Source organism: Nicotiana sylvestris, chromosome 8 (assembly GCF_000393655.2).
Source record: "Nicotiana sylvestris chromosome 8, ASM39365v2, whole genome shotgun sequence".
In the NCBI taxonomy this organism is placed as follows: Eukaryota; Viridiplantae; Streptophyta; class Magnoliopsida; order Solanales; family Solanaceae; genus Nicotiana; species Nicotiana sylvestris.
The window spans coordinates 177,820,397-177,845,377 of NC_091064.1; the positions used below are offsets into that span (position 1 = coordinate 177,820,397).

The 24,981-nt window shown below is 36.2% G+C and overlaps 1 protein-coding gene across 1 annotated transcript; it reads left to right on the forward strand.

Moving 5' to 3' along the window:
* The first annotated feature begins 7,882 nt into the window (after positions 1 to 7,882).
* Positions 7,883 to 9,335, forward strand: LOC104237317 (protein BIG GRAIN 1-like B). The gene has a single exon (XM_009791449.2). It carries the CDS (start codon positions 7,983 to 7,985, stop codon positions 9,237 to 9,239), a length of 1,257 nt encoding a protein of 418 aa, XP_009789751.1. The 5' UTR covers positions 7,883 to 7,982; the 3' UTR covers positions 9,240 to 9,335.
* The last annotated feature ends 15,646 nt before the right edge of the window (positions 9,336 to 24,981 follow it).

Sequence of the window (24,981 nt, forward strand, 5' to 3'; positions counted from 1 at the left end):
AATATTCTATCTTCTAGTATTGAACAATCAGCTTTACTATAGGTTTTAGTCACAAGAATTAATCAGATTAAAAAAATAATTCGAATAATTGCTACATATTATTTTTCAAGCCGCATGCAATGTACTTTGGGGGAAAAAGAGACGCGATCTCGCGAAATCAACTTTTAGGCCTCTATTTTTCTGAACTATAGTCAAGGTGCAATTCATAAAAGAATCACTTTCAGTAATTGACTTAAACATAAATCTTCCTTTAGTCGGGAGTCCTAGTACTAGTTATACACAATTAGACAAAACAAAATCTTTTATATTTTGACAGAAAAAACCTGCTTACATGTTTATACAAAAAAAAAAAGGGATATAACTTATGCACATTGACAATTAAATCTGTTATAGCAGATCATTTGTCTTAATTTTCGTGTTACTAATTCTTTTATTATGACTAATTAATTTTAATTAACTCAAGTGACATGATGATGATAATATCAAAAACTTTACACCAGCAGTGTATAGCAATTAAATTCAAAAGGGAATAAAGTCACAACAACAATACTAGAAATTCAATCAAAATCGACCGACAAAACAGATCGATGCCAGTCGGTAATTGGCGAAAATCGACCAAAAAGCAACTGCTTCGTAGTGGTCGAAAATTGTTAGATCAGTAGAGCCAACCGACCGACTTCGGTGGGTCACAACAGACCAATTTCGGTCAGTCAATTAAATTCTATACATGACCCATAAGATAAAGGATGACCGAAAACCCGATCTAATTCAGTCGGTTACTTTGGGCCATTTCTGGGAATTGAATCAGGGTATATACTGTGGTAGGATACTATTCTATCACTAGGCTGATGGTACCTTTTATTTTAAGACTTTATTTTATTTACTATTTAATCGTATTTTTGTGCAAAAATAATCGATCGATTTTGTTAAAAAATAAATTACCAACTGAAATTGGTCGATTGTTTAAAATGACCGACCAAAATAACTAATTGATTTTGGTCGGTTGTTTGAATATTAATTATAAATAAAAAATCGGCCGAAGTTGGTAGGTTCTTGAAAAATATACTTCCGGGGACGCAAAAATAATTTTTTGCATTTTGGCGTAAAAAACGATTGAATTCGGTCAATTTCGTAAAAAAAATTAAAAAAAAATATTTTCAAAATTCAACCAAAGTTGATTTTTTTACCGACCAAAACCGATCTGTCTACTGCAGACGGTTTTGACCGAATTTCTAATAGTGCAGAAAATATATTAACATCTTTTTTAATTTCAAAACTACCTAAAAATGCTTTTGAATGATTTCACATATTATTATGCATTACAAATAAATGCCGCAGATATTTATGTCTTCGTTCGATGCACATTTGGACAAAATCTCTCACAAAATCAAGCATTTAGAAATTAGACCTATATTATCTTGAACTATGGCTAAGGTGCAATTCACGGAAGAATAAAAAAATTCATATTGTTATAAATAGAATTTTATTTATGGTGAATGTCTATATTTAGAGAGATTCTAGGGTTCATTACTTAGTGGCTAAGTCACCTCCTCCCAGAGGGTTTTTTTCCATTGTAATTCATCCCAAAATCAATAAGAATTTTCTCTCTCTACTTTTCTCTCCAATACTCTTGTTCTTCTTTTATTGTTTCATAATACGTTATTAGCACGAGACTCTAATCAATTGAGTAAAAGCTTTGGGATTGAGCATAATGATTGTCAATTGTTCCATGAACTTCCTTCATGATTAAATTCTAGATTTAAGGTAAGTATTTTACTTATCTTTTTCAAATTCTTGACATTCTACAATTTGATTTTAAATACAAGCAAAGATGATAAATTGTGATTGTAACTCTAATGGAGTTTGAAAGAAATTATAATCACCCAAAGTGGTAAAATTTCTATGTTTTGCCATGTTGTAGGGAAAGAATTAAAAACTCGTCCCATTAAATTTGCTCCATTCTCATTCCCTTAAGAGAATGTGATAGCAGTATGTAATAAGTCTGAAAGAAGACAAAATTATTACTATGAATGTATCAATGAATGTGGACATGACAATAGACGAAATTATAATCGTCATTATTGTGACAATGAGAACAATAAGAATTCTCAAAATAATCCTTCACTATGTGAAAGTAATATTTATCATCGATTTGACATGAGATTTTGTAAAGCACATATAGATGATTATGGTCCATTCATGATGTGAATGTGACAACATGTGATTTATAAATACACATTCATTCTTGGAAGAATATGAGTGTGCTAGTGGTATATACCACACTCACCTCTAGAAGGAGGTTTGAGAGGAAATAAGAAAACAATGTCATTATTATGGCATAAATGGTCATTGGTCATGTACTTATTGAACGTCAAAATATTTTGGCAATGTAATTATTTAAAGACAATGGTAATGCAAGAAACAGATCTTGCATATAATTTTGACCATAACCATAATGGTATAACTTCCTTCTTAAAAGAGATATTCACCATATGGATGTTGATGAATATGTGGTACTACAAAATTAATTGGGAACTCTGCATGAGCCAATTACACTATTTTGGAGAAACACAATTGAATACCAATAAGGTATTATGTTGTAGTAAGTCTCAAAGAAGCTTATTCAGTTTCCAAATTATACGCAAAAGCAGTTGGTTATATTGAGACTATAAATAAAGGAAAGATTTGATATCTTCTATTACTACAACTTGTAGCAGGGTAATATGTATGTGAAAAATTATCCGCTTTATTTTCCAGTTTGTACTATACAAATAAAAGAATACCACAATAAAGTGGATGTTTATTGATATGAAAACTCATATCATAATCAACTTAGAGTTTATTGATAATTGCACACATCATGGTGTAAACTTGAAGTTTATTAATATTGATAATTTATTCAGTTGGCATAATTGGTTTAACCATATCAATTTAAGTATGATGTGCAAAAATAATAGAGAATTCACATGAGTAAATATTAAAGAACTAGAAAGTTCTTTATGAATTCTCTTATGTTGATTGTTCTCATTAATTAATATACCAACTAAAATTGGGATTGAATCCCATGAATGCTGGAAATATCAAAAAGGTGAATATGGGCCCATTCACCTACCATGTATACCACACAAGATGCATCTATGAGATGGTTACATGTGCGATTGTTATTAACCTGCAACCTGGTGTTTGCGAGGTAACTGCTCAATAATTTAATTTAGAGCATATTCCAGATTTTTTTTTTATTCAAGATAGTTCAACTTGATAAGTTGGTTTACATCACAGTTGGTTTAACAAAATGATTTATTGAGTGCCTCCACTTAATAGCTAAACAATTGCTTATGAGAACAAAGTTATCTATATCAGTTTGATATAGGTTATATACGAAAGTATATTACATTCTCCCCTCACAAGTGGTTCAGGGTCAGGAACCAAATAATTCCATCTTATTATTATTGATGTGCGGTGTATATTTTGGTTAACACCATGACACACAAAGATGTGCTTTCAAATTTGAGGAAGCAAGTTAGTTTTTCTAACACGAGGGGGAGACATGATAAATAGTTGAGAAAAAGTTACGTGGAATGAATTATCATTTGTATATCTAGATCATCAAATACGATAATATGAACTTGAAGTTCATAAAAAGATAATTCATCTGCAATATATTGCAAAGTATGCTAGACGCATTTGCTGACCCAAAAAAAGTAACTATATTCTCATTGCAAATGCTCCTATTAAGTCCTAGAAGGACAAAGTCTATGGTACGCTTAAACCATATAGACAAATCGGTTTCAAATAAACTTCTTGATAAAGAAGATGAGCAAATGATCATAATAAAGGAGGCAAGTGATCTAGAAGATCACATGACATAACACTTCATAAAATCTCATGAGAGATTCAGGTACCTGAATATACGAATGAAGAGATCTCTATGTTATATTTTTATGAAAAAATATTGGAACCGATATAAATGTTTGTCGACGACATCTATCATAGCGCTATGTATAGATGAGGATCTTAAGTCTATCGAATATAGACACAAAAGTATTGGCCAAATGGCAGAGACACATTCAAGTAGAATTGATTCCATATGAAAGACATATAGTTTTGGACCTGTAGTTCAAACACTTGAAAGTATAAAGTCAATGATATGCGCAATCAGTTTTTGATATCTTATTTGTCTAGCATGACATGAAAACTTGATATGCATCTAATTAAAGTCTATTGTATGACTTATGTGACAATTCTTGAAGGATTTAAATCGCTTAAAGCATATACAATTTTTGGTCCTGAAGTACCATATCCTAAGTACTATTTGCGCACATATGCTATAAGCATGATAATGTGACAGCGATGATTTTCAAGGTGCAACATATTCATTGGACTTAATATGGCTATTTTATTCACCAAATCTTTGATGACGTCAATCTTCAAGAAGCTAGTGCACAAGATTGGAATGTGAAGGCTTAATGATGTGAATTGATACTCTCACCAGGGGGAGTTAATGCTCGTTGTACTCTTTTTTCCTTACAAGGTTTTGTCCCATTGGGTTTTCTTCGCAAGGTTTTTAACGAGGCAACCAAAAGACGTATTATTAGATATGTGTACTCTTTTTCCTTCTCTAGAATTTTTTTCCCATTGGATTTTATTTAGTTAAGGTTTTAACGAGGCACATTATTTGTTGAATAGACATTCAAGGGAGAGTGTTATAAATAGAATTTTATTTATGGTGAATGTCTATATTTAGAGAGATTCTAGGGTTTATTACTTAATGGCTAAGTCACCATCTCCCTATAAATAAAGGGTTCTATTCCATTGTAATTCATCCTAAAATCAATAAGAATTCTCTCTCTACTTTTCTCTTCAATACTCCTCTTCATCTTTTATTGTTTCATAACACATATGTATATTTAACATAAATATCATCCTTCATAAATTGTTAAGTTATATTAATTACTGATTTAAATAATTGGACCACAAAAGTTATATAGTATTTATATTATACCATATCCTTCATTTATTCAAAGTTGGTTAATTAAAAATCATTTAACTCGAAAATTGATTATTCTCTTATTAACAAATTACAAGGTCCAAGTCTCCAAGTAGAAATAGCACACAAAACATCACATAGTATATATAAGTCGTACAATTTTAAATATATTAAAATATTTTCCCTCTATTTCGAAAATAGTTGAAATTCCGTATCAATAAACTACTTTTGTCAATAGTATTTTACCTGAAATAGGGAATTTCATTATCCGTACAAAAAAACCAAAATCAGTTCAAAGTTCTTTTTTCTCCCCTTTTCTCAGGGATATTAAATAGCAAAAAGAAGAAGAAAATTTTCAGAATAATATATGCATATTGATTCCTTGCACTTTTGCCGCAAGTATCACAGTTATTCTAGTTCAATCAACTTCCAACCAACAACTAAAATTTTCAACTAATTAAATTCATTTAATCTGTTCACGTTTCCACACTTTACAATTCAGAACACCCGATCGACCTCTCATTTTAAAAAAATGTTTGCAACATAATTATGGTAATTAATTATAGAAGAGAAATTACGTACATCAAATTATTGATCTTGTATCTGCTAGCCCACTAAGTAGCACTTTCAAAAGAGAATTAGAATCTTTGTTTCCAATCTCGACACTTGGCCCCGTCAATTGACCAACACTTGTTTCAATAACGTCCTTGTGTATCACCTATAAAACTACAGTATATTATCTCTAATATAAAGCTCTTATATATTTTATACGTAATTGAGTGTTATTTTACGTTTGGTTATTTTCATTTACAAGAATTTCACATTTATATTTATAGCGGGATATATGCTTGCAAAGAATAGAGGAAATAAATTGTGGGTAGATGCATGCATGGAGACTGTTTGATAGCCAAATTAATTAAGGGAGGATCTAATTAAGTAGAAAGCTTATTACAAAGCTTACTTGTTTGATCCGTTTAAAATGACTTAACTCGTAAGGGTGAGCTTAACAATCCTTTACTCAGATTTTAAGTAATTTCATTAGGGAAAATGGGCGAGAAAGCAGATTGAGTTGAAGGATTAATATTATCTAGTACTATGTATTTAGAATAAGGCGTCGTTTGTTTTCTTAACTTATAATATCTAAATTTGAATATATACCTGACTACTAAAATATTGTCTCCAAATTTGAACAATAAATAATATAATAGTGGAGATGGTTGCTAATGGTGGTTTTGCGTGGTGGCTACCATAATTAAGATGACAAAAAGTGGTGGTGCAATGGAGGCTGACGGTTTTGCAGGATTAATTAATTTCTTCTATTAAAACTCTAAATAATTATGTTGAACCATTTTTCTCGCCTAACTGTTAATTTCACGAAATATCATATTGCTTCTACACTCATAACCTAGTTTTCTAAGACCACCTAACTTTAATATAATTAATACAATCAAATCTCTCTATGACTACTTTAATTGTTCCGACAGTTTTTTTATTTTTATTATAATTGACTGTTATATACTGATAACAACATTTAACGTTTAAATATTATTTAAATGTTATAGACAAATTATCCATTGCTTAATATTATACATACCTCTTGATGCTCGCGTTCTTCAAATATCTTGCATAATTTTAGCATGCCTTTGTACATTTTCTGCTTGCTTAGCGGCCTAAATGTAGTTATTCTTTTTGCTTAAGCATGTCGGTGACAGTTTGATGATTTCCAAGTGCAAAATTCTCATTTAGTAGTTCATATGGTAGGATTATTCTTTTTGTATTGGCATAACGTTATGATTATTTCTAAAGGAATATATTGATGTTTAGACCCAATATGACATGAATAATACTAATCAAGGGATCGACCCCATATGACATGAATAATGCTAATCAAGGGATCAACATGCCTCACATACCTACTTTAGCACGCTGTAGAAAATATATTGCCCAATAGAAAACATAAATTTTAATAGGTAATCTTCAAATTTTAAACTTTATACAAGATGTACTTTTTGTTCAATGAAATAAAAATATATAGGCAGGTTTTTCAATTGAATAAAATCTTTAATTATAAAAATACCTACTCACATAAATGTTTCTATCATAAGTAGTGTATTAAAATTTTAAGACACTTGGTTAAAATCTCAAGACTACTTATTGGTAACCTTTAAGATTTTATATCTATAAAGTTGGTTGTTAAAAATAAATAAATAAATAAATAAGCGCTTATGGCTTTCCAGAAGCTTGGTCAGGTAAGCTCTATTCATTTTTAGTTGTCCACTTTTGACTGACACTCCCTTTAAGAAAAATAAATAAAACATATATTTTATAATTTTGCCCAATAATAATATAGCATTTCAAAAAGTTTTGGGAAATGTGTAATTATGATAAGGGTAAAGCAGGAAAAAAAATATTATTTTTCTTTTGATTTGCTAAGAAAGACAAGTAATAAAAGTAAAAAAATATTTTTAATATAATGCACAAGTAAAAGTAAAGTGAGAGAATAGTAGTTTAGTACATTTTCTGCATTCGACTACTAAATATTATTTCCATAAATTATTCAATTATAAATATAGTTACTTAACTTATTGGTTCGAAGTAGTTGTAATACGTTACACTATCCCAGAACAGTTACTCCAAAAATCTCGAAACTAACAGTAAGTGCTGTCTTCAAATTCAAATTGGAAAAGTAGTAGTAGTAGTAGTACTCCACATAAAAAGAAAGAAAAAGAAAAAGGCGCAGTCAATGGGATTGTGTTCAAGGGCTAAAATTGGAAACAACAATTAATTTAGTTTTGCCAATTGGCTCAATATTGTACATGTCAAACCATGCACGCGCATGACTTCCCTTTATAAGCTTCATTTTCTCCCCTCTTTCTCTTCACATTCACATTTAAGCTTCCCTTTGGCGTGCCTTCCTATTCTCATTGCTTCACTTTTCTCTTTTCTCACTTAACTCACAATCCCTTCTTCTTCATCTCTCCCTAGTCTCATTTCAATGGAGAAAGAGAAATCTAGAAAACATTACAAAAATCCTTCATTTTCTTCCACACTTCTTGATGAAATCTACCGTTCAATTGATGGTTATGACCAAAGAAAGGAAGTTTCAAAATTACCAAAGGAAACCAAAAAATACAGCAACAAAAGCAATGGTGTAGCTAAAGCAAAAGCCAACAACAACAACAAGAGCATAGAAGATGAAGAAATAGCAAGTTTTAGAAGGGCATGTTTGATTGAAAAATGGATGGAGAAAAAAGTGAAAGATAAAGTTTTGATGACAAGAAAAGGACCATCTTCACTTCCTGATTTATTAGACAATGATCCACTATTTTTCAGTTCAACAAGTTCTTCTGAATCCAATTCTGGTACTCTCTCTACAACTTCCTCTGAAGCTGACTGTTTTTACTCTGAAAAATCCTCAAGAAATACTACTACAGCTACTGCTACTACTTGTTTTGCTGCGGCAAAGAGTAAAAAATCAGTGAGAAGAGCCAGTGTTTCACCACGTTTGGAACATAGGAGTGAGTTTTATTTATTTGATGATTATCACAACCAAAAAACAGAGGAAAATGAGGAGAGTTTGATTAAGTCAAAATCAAGAGCTTTGAAAATCTATAACAATTTGAAGAAAGTTAAACAACCCATTTCACCTGGTGGTCGTCTTACTAATTTTCTCAGTTCTATTTTCAATAATGGAAATGGGAAAAAATCCAAGGATCTTGTTAATATTGAGAGGAATGCAAAATCTGGTCAAGCTGCTTCATCAACTTGTTCATCAGCTTCATCATTTTCAAGATCTTGTTTGAGTACTAAAACCCCACCAAATTTAACGCCAAAATTCCAAAATGGTGTAAAAAGGACAGTGAGATTTAACCCTGTTAGTGTAATTGTTGATGAAGATTGTCGTCCTTGTGGTCATAAATGCATATATGACCAGGAATCTGATAATTTTCAAAAGCTCAAATCCCAAGGAAATGCAGCAATAATTGAGAAGAACAGGAAATATGAAGTGACTAAAGTTGATTCTTTTAAAAGCTATAAACAACTTAAGAAGAAGAATGATTACATTGTTGATTATAAAGAAGAAGAAGAAGATTTTGAAGATGAAGATGCAGCAAGTGATTCAAGTTCAGATTTGTTTGAAATTGATCATTTAGCATTTTTTGGTAATAATAGGTTTTGTGAAGAACTTCCTGTGTATGAAACTACTCATCTTGATACCAATAGAGGAATTGCTAATCGTTTCGTTCGTTAATTAGGCTTAGAATTATGAGACAATGTTATTTAGTAAGAAAGTTTCCCTTTTCTTTTTGGTATAGATCAATTTTCTTCCAATAAATGAATTTTATTATTTGTTCTGTCTTTTTAGCAGTAAATCTTAAAATTTTTATCTAAAATTGAAATATGAGGCTTTTTTCTTTTTTTCATGTTGAGTGGTAAGTACTCCTTCATCCTTAATTAGAGATTTCGAGTTCGAACTCTGGGTATGAAGTCGCCTTTGTAAGGCAGGGGTGGAGCCAATGTATAAGTTACGGGTTCGGCCGAATCCAGTAACTTTGGTTCAAACCCTATATTTATCTTAATAAATCAATTAAATATTTATAAATTATGATTTATATTCCAGTAATCAAAATTATTAAAATTCTGAACTCATCAACTTTAAATCTTGGCTTCGCATTTGTTGTTAGGGAAAGCTTCACCTCCAAATATGGGACTTTGTGGCGCGAATCTGAATTTAGCCGGGCTTCAATGCGAGCACTGAACACCGAATGAGAAGCCACTAAAAAGGTTGTCCTATAAGCACATACTAACAAGCATGACGTGGTAACTTAAAATATAAAGTATAACCTGTTAGATTCTATTAAATTGAATAAATAGTGTAAAAATCTTTTATACGGATAGTGTATATGATTTAAGTTTATTATTATTATTTTTTTTGTTGTTGAGAAAAGTTAAAGGGAAGTATGATCAAGGATCAATGTTGAAAAAGAAGAGAAGGGGGTGATTGGGAAGATCCCTAAGCAAGGCAAGATAGTGACAGATTTTGATAAAACAGAGGAAAAAATAAAGAAAGATATTGGAAAAAGGAAAAGAAAAGGAAAAAAAAAATGAAAATTCGAGATCGAAATTAGAAGAAATAGATCCTTAGTGTAATGGCAAAGGGAAAGGCAGATCTTCGTCCCATAGGAATAGGGGAAAGTAAAAGGGTTTTGCTTTCTTTTTGGTTTTTCCTCTCTGGAAAATTGGATTTTTTATTTGTTTGGTACATTTGCTTCAAATACAAATCCCTATGTCCAAGAAAAGTTGCACTTGTTTGGTTCCTGTGTTTACACTTCTAGCCACTTTTTTTAATTTCTTTAGTTTCTTTTTCTTTTACAGTCCTCAAAATTAAATACATAAAGATAGAACTAAAGCTAAAAATTCTTTTTAAATGAGAAATAAGGAGAAAAGTTTAGAATTCATGACTTTTGTTCGTTTCTGGGATTTTTGATAAATTTTGTTCTCTTTGTAAAATTCTGTGGTCCTTTGAGAAAATTTTCTATAAAAGAAAAGAGACTTGGCTTCTCATCCAATATTATCCAATTTAGGGACCATGTCAAGGCTCTTTAATTTAATGTCTCAGTCAACAAAATCATTTCGAAGGTAGCATGTGGTATACATTCAAGACATTTATAAATATGAGATGAAAAAAACTCTTTTTTTTAAATCATGACATCAAAAATACATTTTCTAAAAAACATATTTTGAAATAAAACAAAAGATTTTCTCTTTTTTTTTTCTTTCTTTCTTTAATTTGTAAAAGATCTCATGTACTTAAAAGGTGAATTTAACCTATGTTTAGAACTAAGATTTTTCTAATTGCCTCCTCCTAGAAATATATATTTTGATCATGATAAAGCCAATGAAAAATGATACTCTAGCTAGTACTTTTGAAGTGAGTAAAATCGAACTTTAATTTTCTTTTATGGAAGAATCTTCACCTGGTCTTCTCAACTCTTCATTACTAGCACCGTTCATCAGTCATCACTATCATCATATCATCTCCCTTTGTCAAAAATAATCGGTGAATCAAATATTCGAATTTATCATTTATTTTCTAATATTCACTGCCAGTTGATCATTATTTTACGTCTTTTATTGTAAGGCTAGCTACAAACAATTCACACTTTAATAATCCAGAAGAAACATACGCCTAGTAATCAATTATTTCATTAATATTCAACAGTGTCTTAGGTACATTTGAAATAACCAAAAAATAATACTACTAATTAACAGGGGCTACGTGACGAGCATGCAAATTAGTCTATCACCATAAATTAATAACTTAAGCACGCCACGCTTAATTGGAATCTTTCTAGTCAAAATCCAACATGATAAAATGATTAGCGCGCAGCAAAGAAACAAAGAATGTGCGTTGTTTAAGCAAAGTGGTGGATTTGTACCTAAGTTCAATTTATTAAATTAAATGGATCAAGAATATAATGAACTATATGAATTATTCTAAGGAATTATATAATTATTCTAAGTTATATAAGTTAGAATTAGTTAGTGGCTCGTTAATTTGGATGATTCCTCTTTAGGTTCCTTAGGGTTGGTGAGTGGGGAAGTTGCGAGCAATGATGAGAAGAATAATGTTTAAGGACTAGAGAGATGTAAATGAGTTTAATAAAGAAAACCAAAACTACATGTATCTAGCAATGACCAACTTATTTTTCTCCTATATAAGCAAAAATACTAATGGCTCTATTAAGAAAATTCCTTATCCTCATGATTATATTCCTTCCGATCAAATCAAACTTTCTTTACTTTTTAGATATTAAAAATTAGTATAGGTCTACCCTTTCTAACCACATAAGAACAATTAAACATCTAACTATGAAAATCAACTACTAATCAAGCAAACTTGCTATCGAGCATGTGAAAGGGAGCCTTGGAGTAATGGTAAAATTGTCTTCGTGTAACTTATAGATCACGGGTTCACGGGTTCGAGCCGTGAAAGTAGTCAATGTGTTTATGGTTTGGTTTGGATTGGTTTTTCCCTAAAAAGAAACCAAACCAAGTAAGTCGATTTTTCAAATATTAGAACCAAACCAAACCAATTAAGTCGGTTTTTTCTTGATTCGGTTTATGTCGGTTTTTCGGTTTTTTCTGTTATTTGTCGTTTTTTTCTTAAATATAAGACATACACTACTAAACACATATTTCGGCCACCACATTTTTAACGTAACACTGTCAAATTAATTGCCCTTTGAGAAATCTATTATTTACCAAGATATATTGATGATAATTAAATCAAATAGTGATGAATAATTTAAGGACTCAATTAAAAATAGATTATTTTTAACATGAAAAAGATTCTTACACTTAACAAAAGAAAACTACCAATCAAACTAGAATGTAAAGGTAAAGACATGTACTAAAAGTGCAAACGATTAACATTTACTATAATTTTTTTGAAACTTTATATAAAAGTATACATATATATAGGTGTAATAATAAATTTAAAATAGCTACTCCTATATTCGGTTTGGTTTGGTTATTTTTTTATTAAGACCAAAACCAAACCAAAATTTATCGGTTTTTAAATTTCAAAACCAAAACTAAACCAAACCAAAAAGTATCGATTTTTTTGGTCTGTTTGGTTTGATTTTCTGTTTGGTTCGGGTTTTCGGATTTTTATGAACACCCCTAGCAGTCATTAATGCTTGCATTAGGATAGACTATCTACATCACACTTCTTGAGGTGCTATCCTTTCCTGGATCCTACTTGAACGCTGGATGTTTTATACACGGTACTGCCCTTTTGCTGTGAGTATATGTATAAAATAGTAACAAACCAGCATCTCCAATCTTTTGGTGGAGCTCTTGTTAGATTATTACCGTTCTATTAATATTTTTATGAAGCAGAAATTCCAGACTCGCTCAAATAGTCGTGGTTACAATGTAACATTGTCATGAGTTGGAGTGTAGAGAAAACATATTCTTCAAATTAACAGTTAGAATATTGCAGTTCATGTTATATCTGTCATTAAGCTATATATTAAGTTGCATATCCCTAATGCATAATTTTTCGAAATAGCTACACGCTTTGTGCATTTTCTTTGAAAGAACCTTTGTAGATCTGATGACAAATTTGTTGTTATCGTCTCTTTCCTACCTTCCTGGGTCAGCAGTTATATCGTTGCCTCAGACCTTGTTAGGGCCAGGTCCAGGCCGGCCTACACGCCAAGCCCGGCCTGGCCCAGTTGACATCCCAAGTTACACCTCTCTGCTCACACTTCACGATGTGGTGTACTCTTCTATAGCATTAGAGTACATCTTACTAAAATTAGGAGTTAGCTCAATCCCCCAAACAAGCTTTAGTTTCTTCTTCGACTTTATATATACTTCGTTCATGTTGTGGGGTACTCTTCTACGGCAATAAAATACATCTTACTGATTATAATTTGCATCAAGCCTATTCTCTCTTTACACTTCCACTTCCAAATCGTTGATCAGGTTGACGCCAACTAACAAGTTGCCATCAACATCAACCTGCCAATTGATCCCAAAAATAACATTCGCGGGGCACCCCGACCATCGGCTCGAGAAACACCCGAAGGAGAAGGTGATGGAGTTAGCTTACGATTGATTTTTTGAAATGCTACAAGCTCAGCAAGTGGCAATAGCATAACTACATACTCAAAATCACGCATAGAACACGACCGAACCCGAGCGAGTTAGAGAAGACGCTCAGAGAGATGAACGGATTGTTACATAATCGGAAAAGTTCGGACCCGCAAAAACTTCCGAGGTGATGAAAATGCTCGAAGCGTTAACAAAGCGGGTGGAGTCCGATGAAAATAAGATAGAGAAAATGACAAGAAGGTGGAACCAATATTGAAAGGACCGGATTCTAAAAAATTCATTCACAAACCCTTTCCTTCGAGTGCGGCACCGAATCCAATTCCGAATAGATTCTGATATTCCCAAATATAATGGGACCACAAATCCAAACAAGTATGTAACCTCCTGTACGTGTGGAATAAAAGGCAATGACCTAGAAGATCATGGGATCGAGTTAGTATTGTTGCAGAAATTTGGGAAAACCTTGTCCAAAGGGGCAATATATGATACCATAACTTACCTCCAAATTCTATTGATTCATTTGCTATGCTTGCAGATTCCTTCGTTAAAGCCCATCCTGGCGCTATCAAGATTGATACAAGGAAATTAGACCTCTTTAAAGTCAAGTAAAAAGACAACGAGAGATGCTTAGGGAGTTCGTGTCGAGGTTCCAGATGGAACGAATGAGCCTGCCCCCCGTCGCAGATGATTGGGCCATTTAGGCGTTCACTCAAGGGCTCAACCCCCGAAGTTCCATTGCTTCTCAAAAATTGAAGCAAAACTTGATGGAGTACCCGGTGGTTACTTGGGCCGATATTCATAATAAGTACCAGTCAAAAATCAGAGTCGAGGACGACCAGTTAGGAGCCCTCTCGGGGACTATTTACCCTAATAGAGCGAACGACAGATCTAAAATAGTTATAGAGCAGAAGCCTAGGCCGGTCCGAGATTGGTAGCAGCTATACAACTCAGATAGAAGGGGAAATAGACCCGAGTCGCCACCTAGCCAGGAACAACAAGACAAACGACCAAGGACTTGGAAACCGAGGTCTGATGAGTAAGAATTTAGTAGATTACTTGGGGCAGAGAAGCCCCGAGACTCTCAGAATATAACTTCAACGTGGATGCTACGAGTGTAGTGTCGGCCATTGGTCGCATCAAGGAAACAAAATAGCCTAGGCCACTTCAGTCTGATCTCGCACAACGGGAACTTGGTATGTAAATCACCACGGTACTTACAGTCACAGGACCGAAGATTTTCGACAACTAAGGGAAGAAGTAGCTTGTCTATTCAACTATGGGCATCTTTAGGAATTCCTATGTGAGCGGGACAAATATTATTTCAAATATAGGGACGCCAACAAACAAATTGAGCGGAAGGAGCCTTAACACATGATCAACATGATCATTGGGGGAGTGGATGTCCCACAAGGGCCAATGATAAAGCGTACCAAAGTTTCTATCACAAGGGAAAAATGCACTCGGGACTACATCCTAGAGGGGTCCATCTCGTTCAACGACGAGGGTGCCGAGGGCATCATCCATCCTCATAATGACATACTGGTAATATCCGTACTTATTAATAAATCTCGAGTTAAGCATGTATTAATTGATCTAGGTAGCTCGACCAACATCATCCAATGGAGGGTTGTAGAATAATTGGGATTATTGGACCAAATCGTACTGGAAGTAGGAGTATTGAACGGGTTCAACATGGCATGCGAGATGACAAAGGGTGAAATAATTCTACCAGTAAACACTGTTGGACCATCCAGGAAATGAAATTTTATGTGATTGAGGGAGATATGAGATACAATGACTTGTTCGGGAAGCCATGGGTCCATAGCATGAGAGCAGTGCCTTCGACCCTACATCAAGCGTTGAAGTTTCCCACCCCAAGTAGAATCAAAACGGTCTATGGGGAATAACCGACCGCAAAGGATATGTTCACTATCTAGGAAGTGATCCAGGTGCCCGAGATCATGACATCAAAAAGTAAGGACTGGTCAAAGAGAGAGAAACCAAATAGCAATCAGTAGGCCCGACCCTGACTGGGACGAGGGAACAGGGGGAACACATAACAAACGAGGAGGATGATTTCGGTGTCCCGAGATTCTTTATAGTACCCAACGAAAACGATGCCACCAAATCGAGGAATTGGAATAGGTCATACTGATCGAGTACCTATCGCATAGAAAAGTATACTTGGGCATGAGATTAACTCCCGAGCTTAGAAAAAAACTTATTGATTTCCTTAAAGCTAATGCTGATTATTTTGCCTAGTCCCACTTCGACATGCCACGGATCCTACCGGAGCTGACAACTTACAAGTTAAGCTTGGATCCAAAGTTCCACCCAGTCAAACAAAAGAGGAGGCCGCAGTCCAATATCAAACACGCATTCATCAAAGAAGAGTTATCAAAACTTCTGAAAACAGGTTCTGTTCGGGAAGTTAAATACCCATATTTGCTAGCTAACATAATGGTCGTACCTAAAAAGGAAACAAACTAAGAATGTGTGTAGATTATAAGGACCTAAACAAGGCATGTCCGGAGGATTCATTTTCTTTACCTAACATCAACCGAATGATCGACGCGATGGCCGAGAATAAGATGTTGAGTTTTCTCGATGCCAATACCGGGTACAACCAAATACAGATGGACCAGGCGATTAAGAAAATACTTCTTTTATAACTAAATTCAGCACCTATTGTTACAACGTAATGCCGTTTGGGTTAAAAAATGCCGGTGCCACGTATCAACACCTAGTTAACTGGATGTTCGAAGAACAAATAGGAAAATCAATGGAGGTTTATATTGACGATATGCTAGTTAAGCCCCTACGAGTAGAGGACCATTTGAAGCATTTGCAGGAATCCTTCTACGAACTGAGAAAGTAAAACATGAAGCTTAATCCGGAGAAGTGTGCCTTCGGGGTCGGCTCGAAAAGCTCCTCAGTTTCATGGTATCCAACCGTGGAATAGAGATCAACCCGGACAAGATAAAGCCATAGAAGATATCAATGTAGTTGACAACGTCATGGTGGTATAGAGATTGACCGGGCAGATAGTCGCATTGGGCAGTTTATTTCGAGGTCATCTGACAAAAGCGATCGATTTTCTCATTGTTGAAGAAGAAGAACAACTTCTCGTGGACCCCGGAATGTCAGGAGGCTTTAGAATTACTCAAACGATACCTATCAATCCCTCATTTTCTACACACCCCGAAGGCAAACAAGCAGCTATACCTCTACTTGGCAGTGTCTGAGGTAGCGGTAAGTGGTGTCCTAATCCAAAAAGAAGAAGATATGTAGTTTTCTATCTATTATGTTAGTAGAACCCTAGGCGATGCCAAAACGAGGTATCTACACTTAGAGAAATTAGCGCTCGCCTTATTAAGCGCATCTAGGAAACTAAAACTGTATTTTCAATGTCACCCCATATTTGTCGTGACCTCATACCCGCTAAGAAATGTTATCATAAACCCGAGCTCTCGGGTCGACTAGCCAAATAGGTCGTAGAAATCAACGGGTACGATATTGAATATAAACCCCGAAATGCTATAAAGTTTTCGATTTTGACAGACTTCGTGGCTGATTTGATCCCCCAAGGCCGAGAAAGAATTATTGATCGCCTCGAAGACTAGCTCAAGGGTTTGGACCCTATTCACGGACGATGTTTCTAACACGAAAGGGCCTGGATTAGGAATCATATTTAAACCACCTACGAGTAACGTAATAAGAAAATCTGTTAGAAATTTGAAATTAATTAACAATGAAGCCAAATAAGAGGCTATGATTGCAGGTTTTGAGCTGGCTAAGAGCCTAAGAGTAGAGGTGATCGAATCAAAGTGCGACTCCCTCCTTGTTGCTAAACAAGTCAATTGGACATTTATAGTAAAAGAGGACTGGATACAGAGATACTTGGATAAGTTGTAAGTAATATTACAACAGTTCAAGGAATGGACATTACAACATGTAACCCAAGATCAAAATACCGAGGCTGATGCGTTGGCTAATCTAGGGTCGTTAGTCGACTCTGATGAATTCAATTTTGGAGCAGTAGTGCAATTGATGAACTCAGTGATAGAGAAAGGTCACGTTGAGGTAAACTCAACAAGCTTAACTTGGGATTGGAGAAACAAATACATAAACTACCTCCAGGAAGGGAAATTGCCATCGGATCCCAAAGAATCAAGAACCCTACGAACTAAGGCTGCCAGGTTTAGCTTGGTTAGTGGAAAATTGTACCGAAGATCGTTTTTCAGACCATTAGCAAGGTGCTTGGTTCCGGGGGAGATCGATTACGTAATGAGGGAAGTATACGAGGGTATTTGTGTGAATCATTCGGGACCAGAGTCCTTGGTCCGAAAATAGATCAGAGCTGGTTATTACTGGAAAGAGATGAAAAAATATGCGAAAGACTTCGTTCAAAATTGCAACGTATGTCATAGGCACGCCCCGATGATCTACCAATCGGGGTAAATTCTATACCCGGTCCTTTCCCCTTGGCCGTTCATGAAATAGGGAAAGGACATTATCAGTCTCTTGACGTGGGCACCCGACAAAGCCCAATACATCTTACTTATGACCGATTATTTCTCCAAGTGGGTCAAAGCACAAGCATTTGAGAAATAGGGAAAAAAAGGTCATTGACTTCATTTGGGATCATATAATATGTCGGTTCAGGATACTAGACGAGATCACGTGCGATAACAGGAGGCAGTTCATCAGCGGCAAGTTTAGTAAGTTTTTTGAAGACAACAAAATCAAAAAAATTTATGGATGCCCTACCACCCAAGTGAGAACGGTCAAGCGGAATTAACAAACAAAAATATATTCCTGAACCTGAAGAAGAAGTTGACCGACTCAAAAGGAAAATGGAAAGAAATTTTGCTTGAGGTCTTGTGGGCATATCGAACGACTTCGAAGTTAAGCACCAGGGAAACACAGTTCTCTCTAATCTATAGTGTAGAAGCTCAGATTCCGGTAGAGGTAGGAGAACTGACCTTAAGGTTCCAATAACGCTACAGAGACGTCAAATGACAAGGCCATGGCCACGAGCTTAGACTTGGCGGACGAAAGGCGAGAAGTTTCCCTAGTCCGGATACCGGCCCAAAAATAACTCATGGGGAGATATTACAACTGAAGGGCAAACCTTCGACACTTCCAAGTTGGGGACTTGGTATTGGGGAAAGTTACACTACATACCAAGAACCCGAATGATGGGAAACTAGGCCCAAACTAGAAAGGACCGTATAGAGTCACCGGTATAACAGGGAAAGGCTCATATCAGCTCGAATTCGAAAATAGAGTACAACTACCCAACAATTGGAATGTGGCACATTTAAAGCGATACCACTGCTAAGGTATGAACACAATCTTCTTTGTGATTTATTACGTTATGAACTAACCCGTGCAGGTACTTAGTCAAAATCAAACCTAAGGATTACGTCTGAAAGCACGTGTTGCACTCTTTTTTCGTTGGATCGGTTTTTTTCTGAAGTAGGTATTACGAGAAGGTTTATAATGAGGCAATAGTAAAACGTGCTACCCTAGTTTTGAAGACCGGACTGAGGTCGAGGACTGTGGATCGTCCGTATCAGATCAATAGTATTCGAGCCCTCAAAATTTAGCCTCGAATACTAGGGGCCATCACGCTCCGAGTAAAGAGCCGAAGTCCTAAATTTGGAAATTTAGAAGGCATTCCTATTCGATATTGAAAGCCCAAGGCTTGAATATTAAGATTAATTGTAAGGTTCAAATGGTCAAATGAACCGTGCTTGTGTAGTTCATTCTCGCCATGGTAGATATATTTTGTACCTTCGATTGTTTACACTATGTTCAAAGTAATAAAAGAAGTTTGCCTTCTATGTTTCATCGGTTCACATTTGCACCAACAATATTATAGTTAAATTACTTAGAATGAATATTGGGTTCAGAACCCTTAAGCCTACGAGCCTCCCTGAATTGGGGACTGCTACCCGACAATAAAATTAGGGAATTCGGACTACTAAATCCTGGAGGCACCGAGCCTACTAGGCAGGGCCCAAACACAAAAGGCTACAACCAGCTTAAACGGCTTGGAGACGTTCGAGTCCGTACATAAAAAGTAAGGTCCTTACACGTTTTTTAATTTATGAAAGATTACTTCAGACCTGGCCATTAAAAGAGCCACCTTCGGCAAAGAATAATCATGTCCGAGTGAAACATTCAAATATTTTAACAAAGACTTCATTTTTTATCGGGTCCTCCAATGTCAAAGTAACTCGGAGTTGTTACTTAATTCAGGCCTCATCCGGGCTTTGGGGGAAAAAATGCTCTAAGCTATGTATAATTCTATGCTAAGGAATCGATGGCCTATTTTGAAGACCAAAACACAAGTTAAAAGTCTCGCACATAAGCAAATACTGAAAAGTAAAGAACACAATGTATAGCCAAAGGGAATTTTTTTATATATATGTAACAAAAGGTATTTACAGAGGCACCATGAAACGGACCCAAAATACAAAATATTTAGCTACAAAGAAAAAACAAAAATAAACTAAGGCATTCCCTGCTTAGTCTTTATCAGAGCCCGACTTGCTGCTTGAACCATCGGGATGGTATCTCCCTCTGGCCTCGACATCTAGCCTCCTTGCCTCCTTGATCTCGGCTGCTAAGTTAATTCCTCGAGCTTGGATCTCCTCGAGAGTCTCTCTCCAATATATCCACTTCACATATTCGGTCTTCGTTATTACATGGGCCTCGACTACCTCTACATCGTTCTTTTATTAGGCCAATATGTCCTAAACTTCGGAGGCCTCGTTCGAAGATGCCTCTAATTTGGACTTTAGTATGGTGTATTCTTGGCTGAGAGCATCACGTTCCATGATGATCAAGTCTAATTGTGCTCCGAGCTCCTCATTCAGCCGATACCATTTGTCGGCTTTTTCCCTTATCACCTGGAGCTGATCTTTGGTTGATGCCAAATCGTCTTTTGTTGCATCCCGTCCAAGGCCAGGAGATCCATCTTGATCCTCAACTCCTCGACTAAGGCTTTGACCTCGTCCATTTCGGCCCTAAGCTGGTCGACTAGGTTTATCTTCTCTTGGACCTACGAGGTTGCGGCATTAGCAGTTGCTCTTAACCTCTTGTTATTAATTGCAAACACTCTTACCTTTTTAACTAGGAGGGCATGTTCCCGTTTCACCTTCGAGACCTCTTTTTGAGCTCTTTCCATCTCAGATTGGAGGACGGAATAGTCCTTGAGGACCTCATCTTTTTGCTCATAAAGAGCTTTGTACATGTCCTTCTACCGGACCTGCTCCTTGAGCTCGAACTCAAGATGACCCACCTCCATCCGAGACCGGTGGAAGCTCTCATGATGAAGCACTGAGGCCTTAGCAATAAAAAATGTTTAAATCGTCAAAATACACTAAGGCAGAATGGACTCTTTAAAGATGCGAGGGAAAGAAAACATACCATATTCAACACCTGTTGTGCCTTGTAGAAGAGGTTCAACGCGTCCACTTAATTTATCCTTCGCTTGGTCCTGTTCGGTTACCAGGCAACAAAGGTAGCTGGCTACATCGAATGGCTCGTATCTGGTATCGCTCGGTACCATAAACATGACCATCTTATTATATTTAGGATCTGCACTCGTGGCGGGGAATTTCTTTACAAGCTTTGGGCTCAAACTCAGCCCGCCTGACCTCTACAACATATCTCTTTTCGGGATCTCCAGGTGGCTGAACCCGGAGTAGTCTTCCAGTGTGCCGACGTCCATACTTTCAAAAAATAGGTTAAAGGCTTTGTCCGCAGCCCGTGATGCCTCAATTGAATTTTCTTTAATGTCTCGAGCCTTATCAAAAAGAGGCTTCGTGAGGGACAGTGACTTCGAGACATCAATAACGTCAGTAACCTCTCTCGGGACTAGTGTAGCCTCTCGAAGGGCAGCCACCATAGATTATTCCTCGGGCTCTCGAGCTGAGGAGGGTTCAGCCTTACGGTCAAACCCCTCCAGTACTACCAGCTTTTGTGCAGTGTCAGCCAGCTCATGGACAATGAACTATATGCCATCATCCTCGAGGTAGTCCCTTAGCCGGTAGAGAGAATCGGAGTCTAGGACTCTAGCATGAGCATACGAGAAGCCAAAAGACCTTTTCTTTCTTCTCTTTTTCTCCTCCTTCTTCACTGCAACCTCGACGATAGTTTATTCCAAAGCAAAGGGTTTTCTAGATGGGGATAAGTCTTCGTCCTCAGAAATTACCCGAAGCTCGGTGGTCTTGGGCAAACCTGTAAGAAGAAAAAATGACTTAGTCGAAATGATGGTATAATAAAAGGAGGAGTCAATCATGGAAAGAAGGATACTCATCATGGTAATAAGCCTCCAATTTTCCTTTAGAAAGTTTGCACCACTCGCGCTCGGAGTATGTCAGCTGTTTGTAGATACCCTCGACCCACTCCTTGAAATGGGGGACTACATTAGGGACTCAGGCGACCGCTACATATCAAGAAAGTAAGTGATGAAAAAGAAGAGTGAACTCAAAGAGTTATTTTGACGACTTAAGAGGAGATGAACTTACGTGTCGAATTCCACTTCTCAAGGAACAACAGGAAATATGAGGAAATGAGATCTTTGGTCTTGACCAGAACAAACTTCCCCTGCTACCCTCGATCCCTGTCGTCGTTGATTCTCGAGAAGGGAGCCTTCTTTGCCCATTGGGCGAGCTTGATTAACTGCCCTTGGAAGATTTTGGAGCTGTATACACAGAGCGGATGGTCGGTAGTAAACTGAGGTTCCTCCATGTTGTTGACAAAGTAACGGAGGAGAATCACAATCCTCCAAAATGACGGATGGATATGCCCGAGGCAAACCTCATACCTCTTACAAAATTCTAGGACCATCGTGTCCATCAGGCCAAGTGTAAAGGGGTACGTATTAATGTTTACGTAACCATCCACGTGCGTTGTGATGTCCTCATCAAGATCGGGGATGAATACTTCCTTACCTTCCCACTTGTAGTCTTCCTGGACTGTTGGGAGCGTGTTTTCGGTGACGGATCAGATATACCTCCACACTTCCTCACCATGATCTCCTTGTTTGGAGGCCTTCTTGACCTTAAAGTCATTATTTGTGGAACTGTCGCCAGGTATAAAATCCTTAAGAGGAAGTTCTGGGGCTACTACTAGCAAGGTGAAGAAATGAGGATGTGAAGAAAAATTTATGAAGATTTGAAGGAATTACGAACAAGTAAAAATTTCGAGGGTAACTTAAGAAGGTTTGGAATCAGAAAGTAAAAAAGTGAAAAAGAGGAAATCGTAGTTTTTGTAGGAGGGAGATAATTAATGCGTGATGTTTCGCATTCGATTCCTACCAAGGATGGTCAACCGGCGGCTGACTCATGTTCAAAGTCAGAATGGCACGACTGATGGGACGTTTCACTGACTCATCAACTGATTTATAGCGTATGGAGGAAGGAATCAAGGTCGGTTAATTACTTCTTGTCGTTTCAATAAATCTGCTCTACGATAAGTGAGGGGACTATCTGTGTGCGGGTAAAATTGGAGATAAATGTACCCCCGATTTCCCGGTAAAGAAATGAGAGGGAAGCGCAACCCGATATGGCCTCGGGTAAAGCCGAGGGCTTCCATAGATCAGAGCCCGGGGAGGACGAATGATGCGCCCAAAACTGGACACGACCAAGCGATGAGCTCAAGCAAAGTGAAGAACCGGGGCTAAGGAAAAGTCGGTTAGATAGGACAACGAGGGGCCGAAATATTCGCCCACAACCAGATATTTCGGCATGAATCTCACCTGATATCAACTGCGTAAAAACATTTACTTGAACAAAAAGATCTTTACCTTACTTAGCCTTGTACTAGGATTGAAACTTCCCTACTATAGAAATGGGAGAACTTTTATATTTTAAAGACCATTGTTGGCACAAATACCAAGGAAATAAAGTTAATTTTTGTTCTCTAGCTATTATTCAAAGTGATCTTCAACTGTTTATTTGTTAAGTTTCAACTGAGCCCGTTCCGAGGGCTGGATCGGAACCAATTTCCAACATGTTTCATAAAGATATACTTAATCATCCGTCATGTTTGGTTTGATCATTTTGTTTTCCTTTAACTCAATTATTTACTGTTCTTAGATCATTCATGTTAAATTAAAGCACATATCTTTTAAACCGCGTATAATTCAATTTGTTTACCCTAAAAATTGGATAACAATAAAACTTATAATGTGGTTTTAAGGATATGTAATTTTACTTAATACTAATTGATAAATGTATAGATTAACGATGGGAATAATTAAGCTCTCGAGCCTGGATGCCCTCAAACAAGTTAATGCAAGAATAGTAAAAGATATAACAAGCTGATGAACAATAATATAAGCTAAAAAATGTTGTATTGCTTTGATATGCGTGAATATGAGTTAGTTACAAAATGATTAGGCCCTCTTTATATAGCGGAGGAATCCTATCTATGGTACAGTTCTAATTACAGAAGTAAATCCCATGATTAACTAAATAACTGCCCTAGATTTGATCTATTTGGAGATTTACGCTATGATCTTCGGCTAGTCACAGATATCTCGCCTTTTTATTATTGTGCTTTGCTCGATATCCGCTCATTTAGTCTCGATCGCCACCAGCCTCGATATTCGATAGGTATCTCGATCCACGAACTTATTGTCCTATCATCATACCTCGGTCTGATCCATCACGAGGCTGATCCTCGATACAATTCCATATTATCGATCGCATAGTACAATCGGGTAGGCACAATTTCATACAGATAGTCCCCTTGTTTATTGGAATGTAATGAGAAGAAACAAATTGAGCGTTCGATTTTGTACCTCGATCTATCATGACGTCATCCTTGTGATGTAAGCGGCGGAAGTGACCAAAACTTCCCGTCAGTACAATTCCCAAAATCATTAATGAACGTCAGTTGGTGGTCGGCGACCAGTGCCTTTGAACCATCGCTATGAATCCTTAAATAGGTCTTCTTCTCACTTCCTCAAACATTACTTTAAATTTTTCTTGTACTAATCTTCAAAATCCCTTTGAGTTCTTCAAGTCTATCTGCAAATCTTCAAAGCTCTTCACATCTTTTAAGCCTTTCCATTCTTGCATAGTTTCAAGGCTTTGTTATTAACCTTTCTCTTATTCTCTCCTTCTTTCTTTATGTTTATTCAAAATGACAAAAACGTCAAAATATGTTCCTCAAAAGGAAAAAGCTTCTTCATCGCAACCGGCCGACGACAAAACATCGGTGGAGCCATGCTTTAAGGATTGTGTTCTCGGGGGGTGTAATCTTACTTACGACTTCAAAGTCGAGAAAGCTTTTTCGGTCCCAAGTCTATGCGAGCCAATGTCGAGATATATATGCTCGATAACTGA

What these genes read in the sequence shown, in the direction of transcription:
- LOC104237317 (XM_009791449.2), top strand. Translation starts at nt 7,983, where the DNA reads ATGGAGAAAGAGAAATCTAGAAAACATTACAAAAATCCTTCATTTTCT.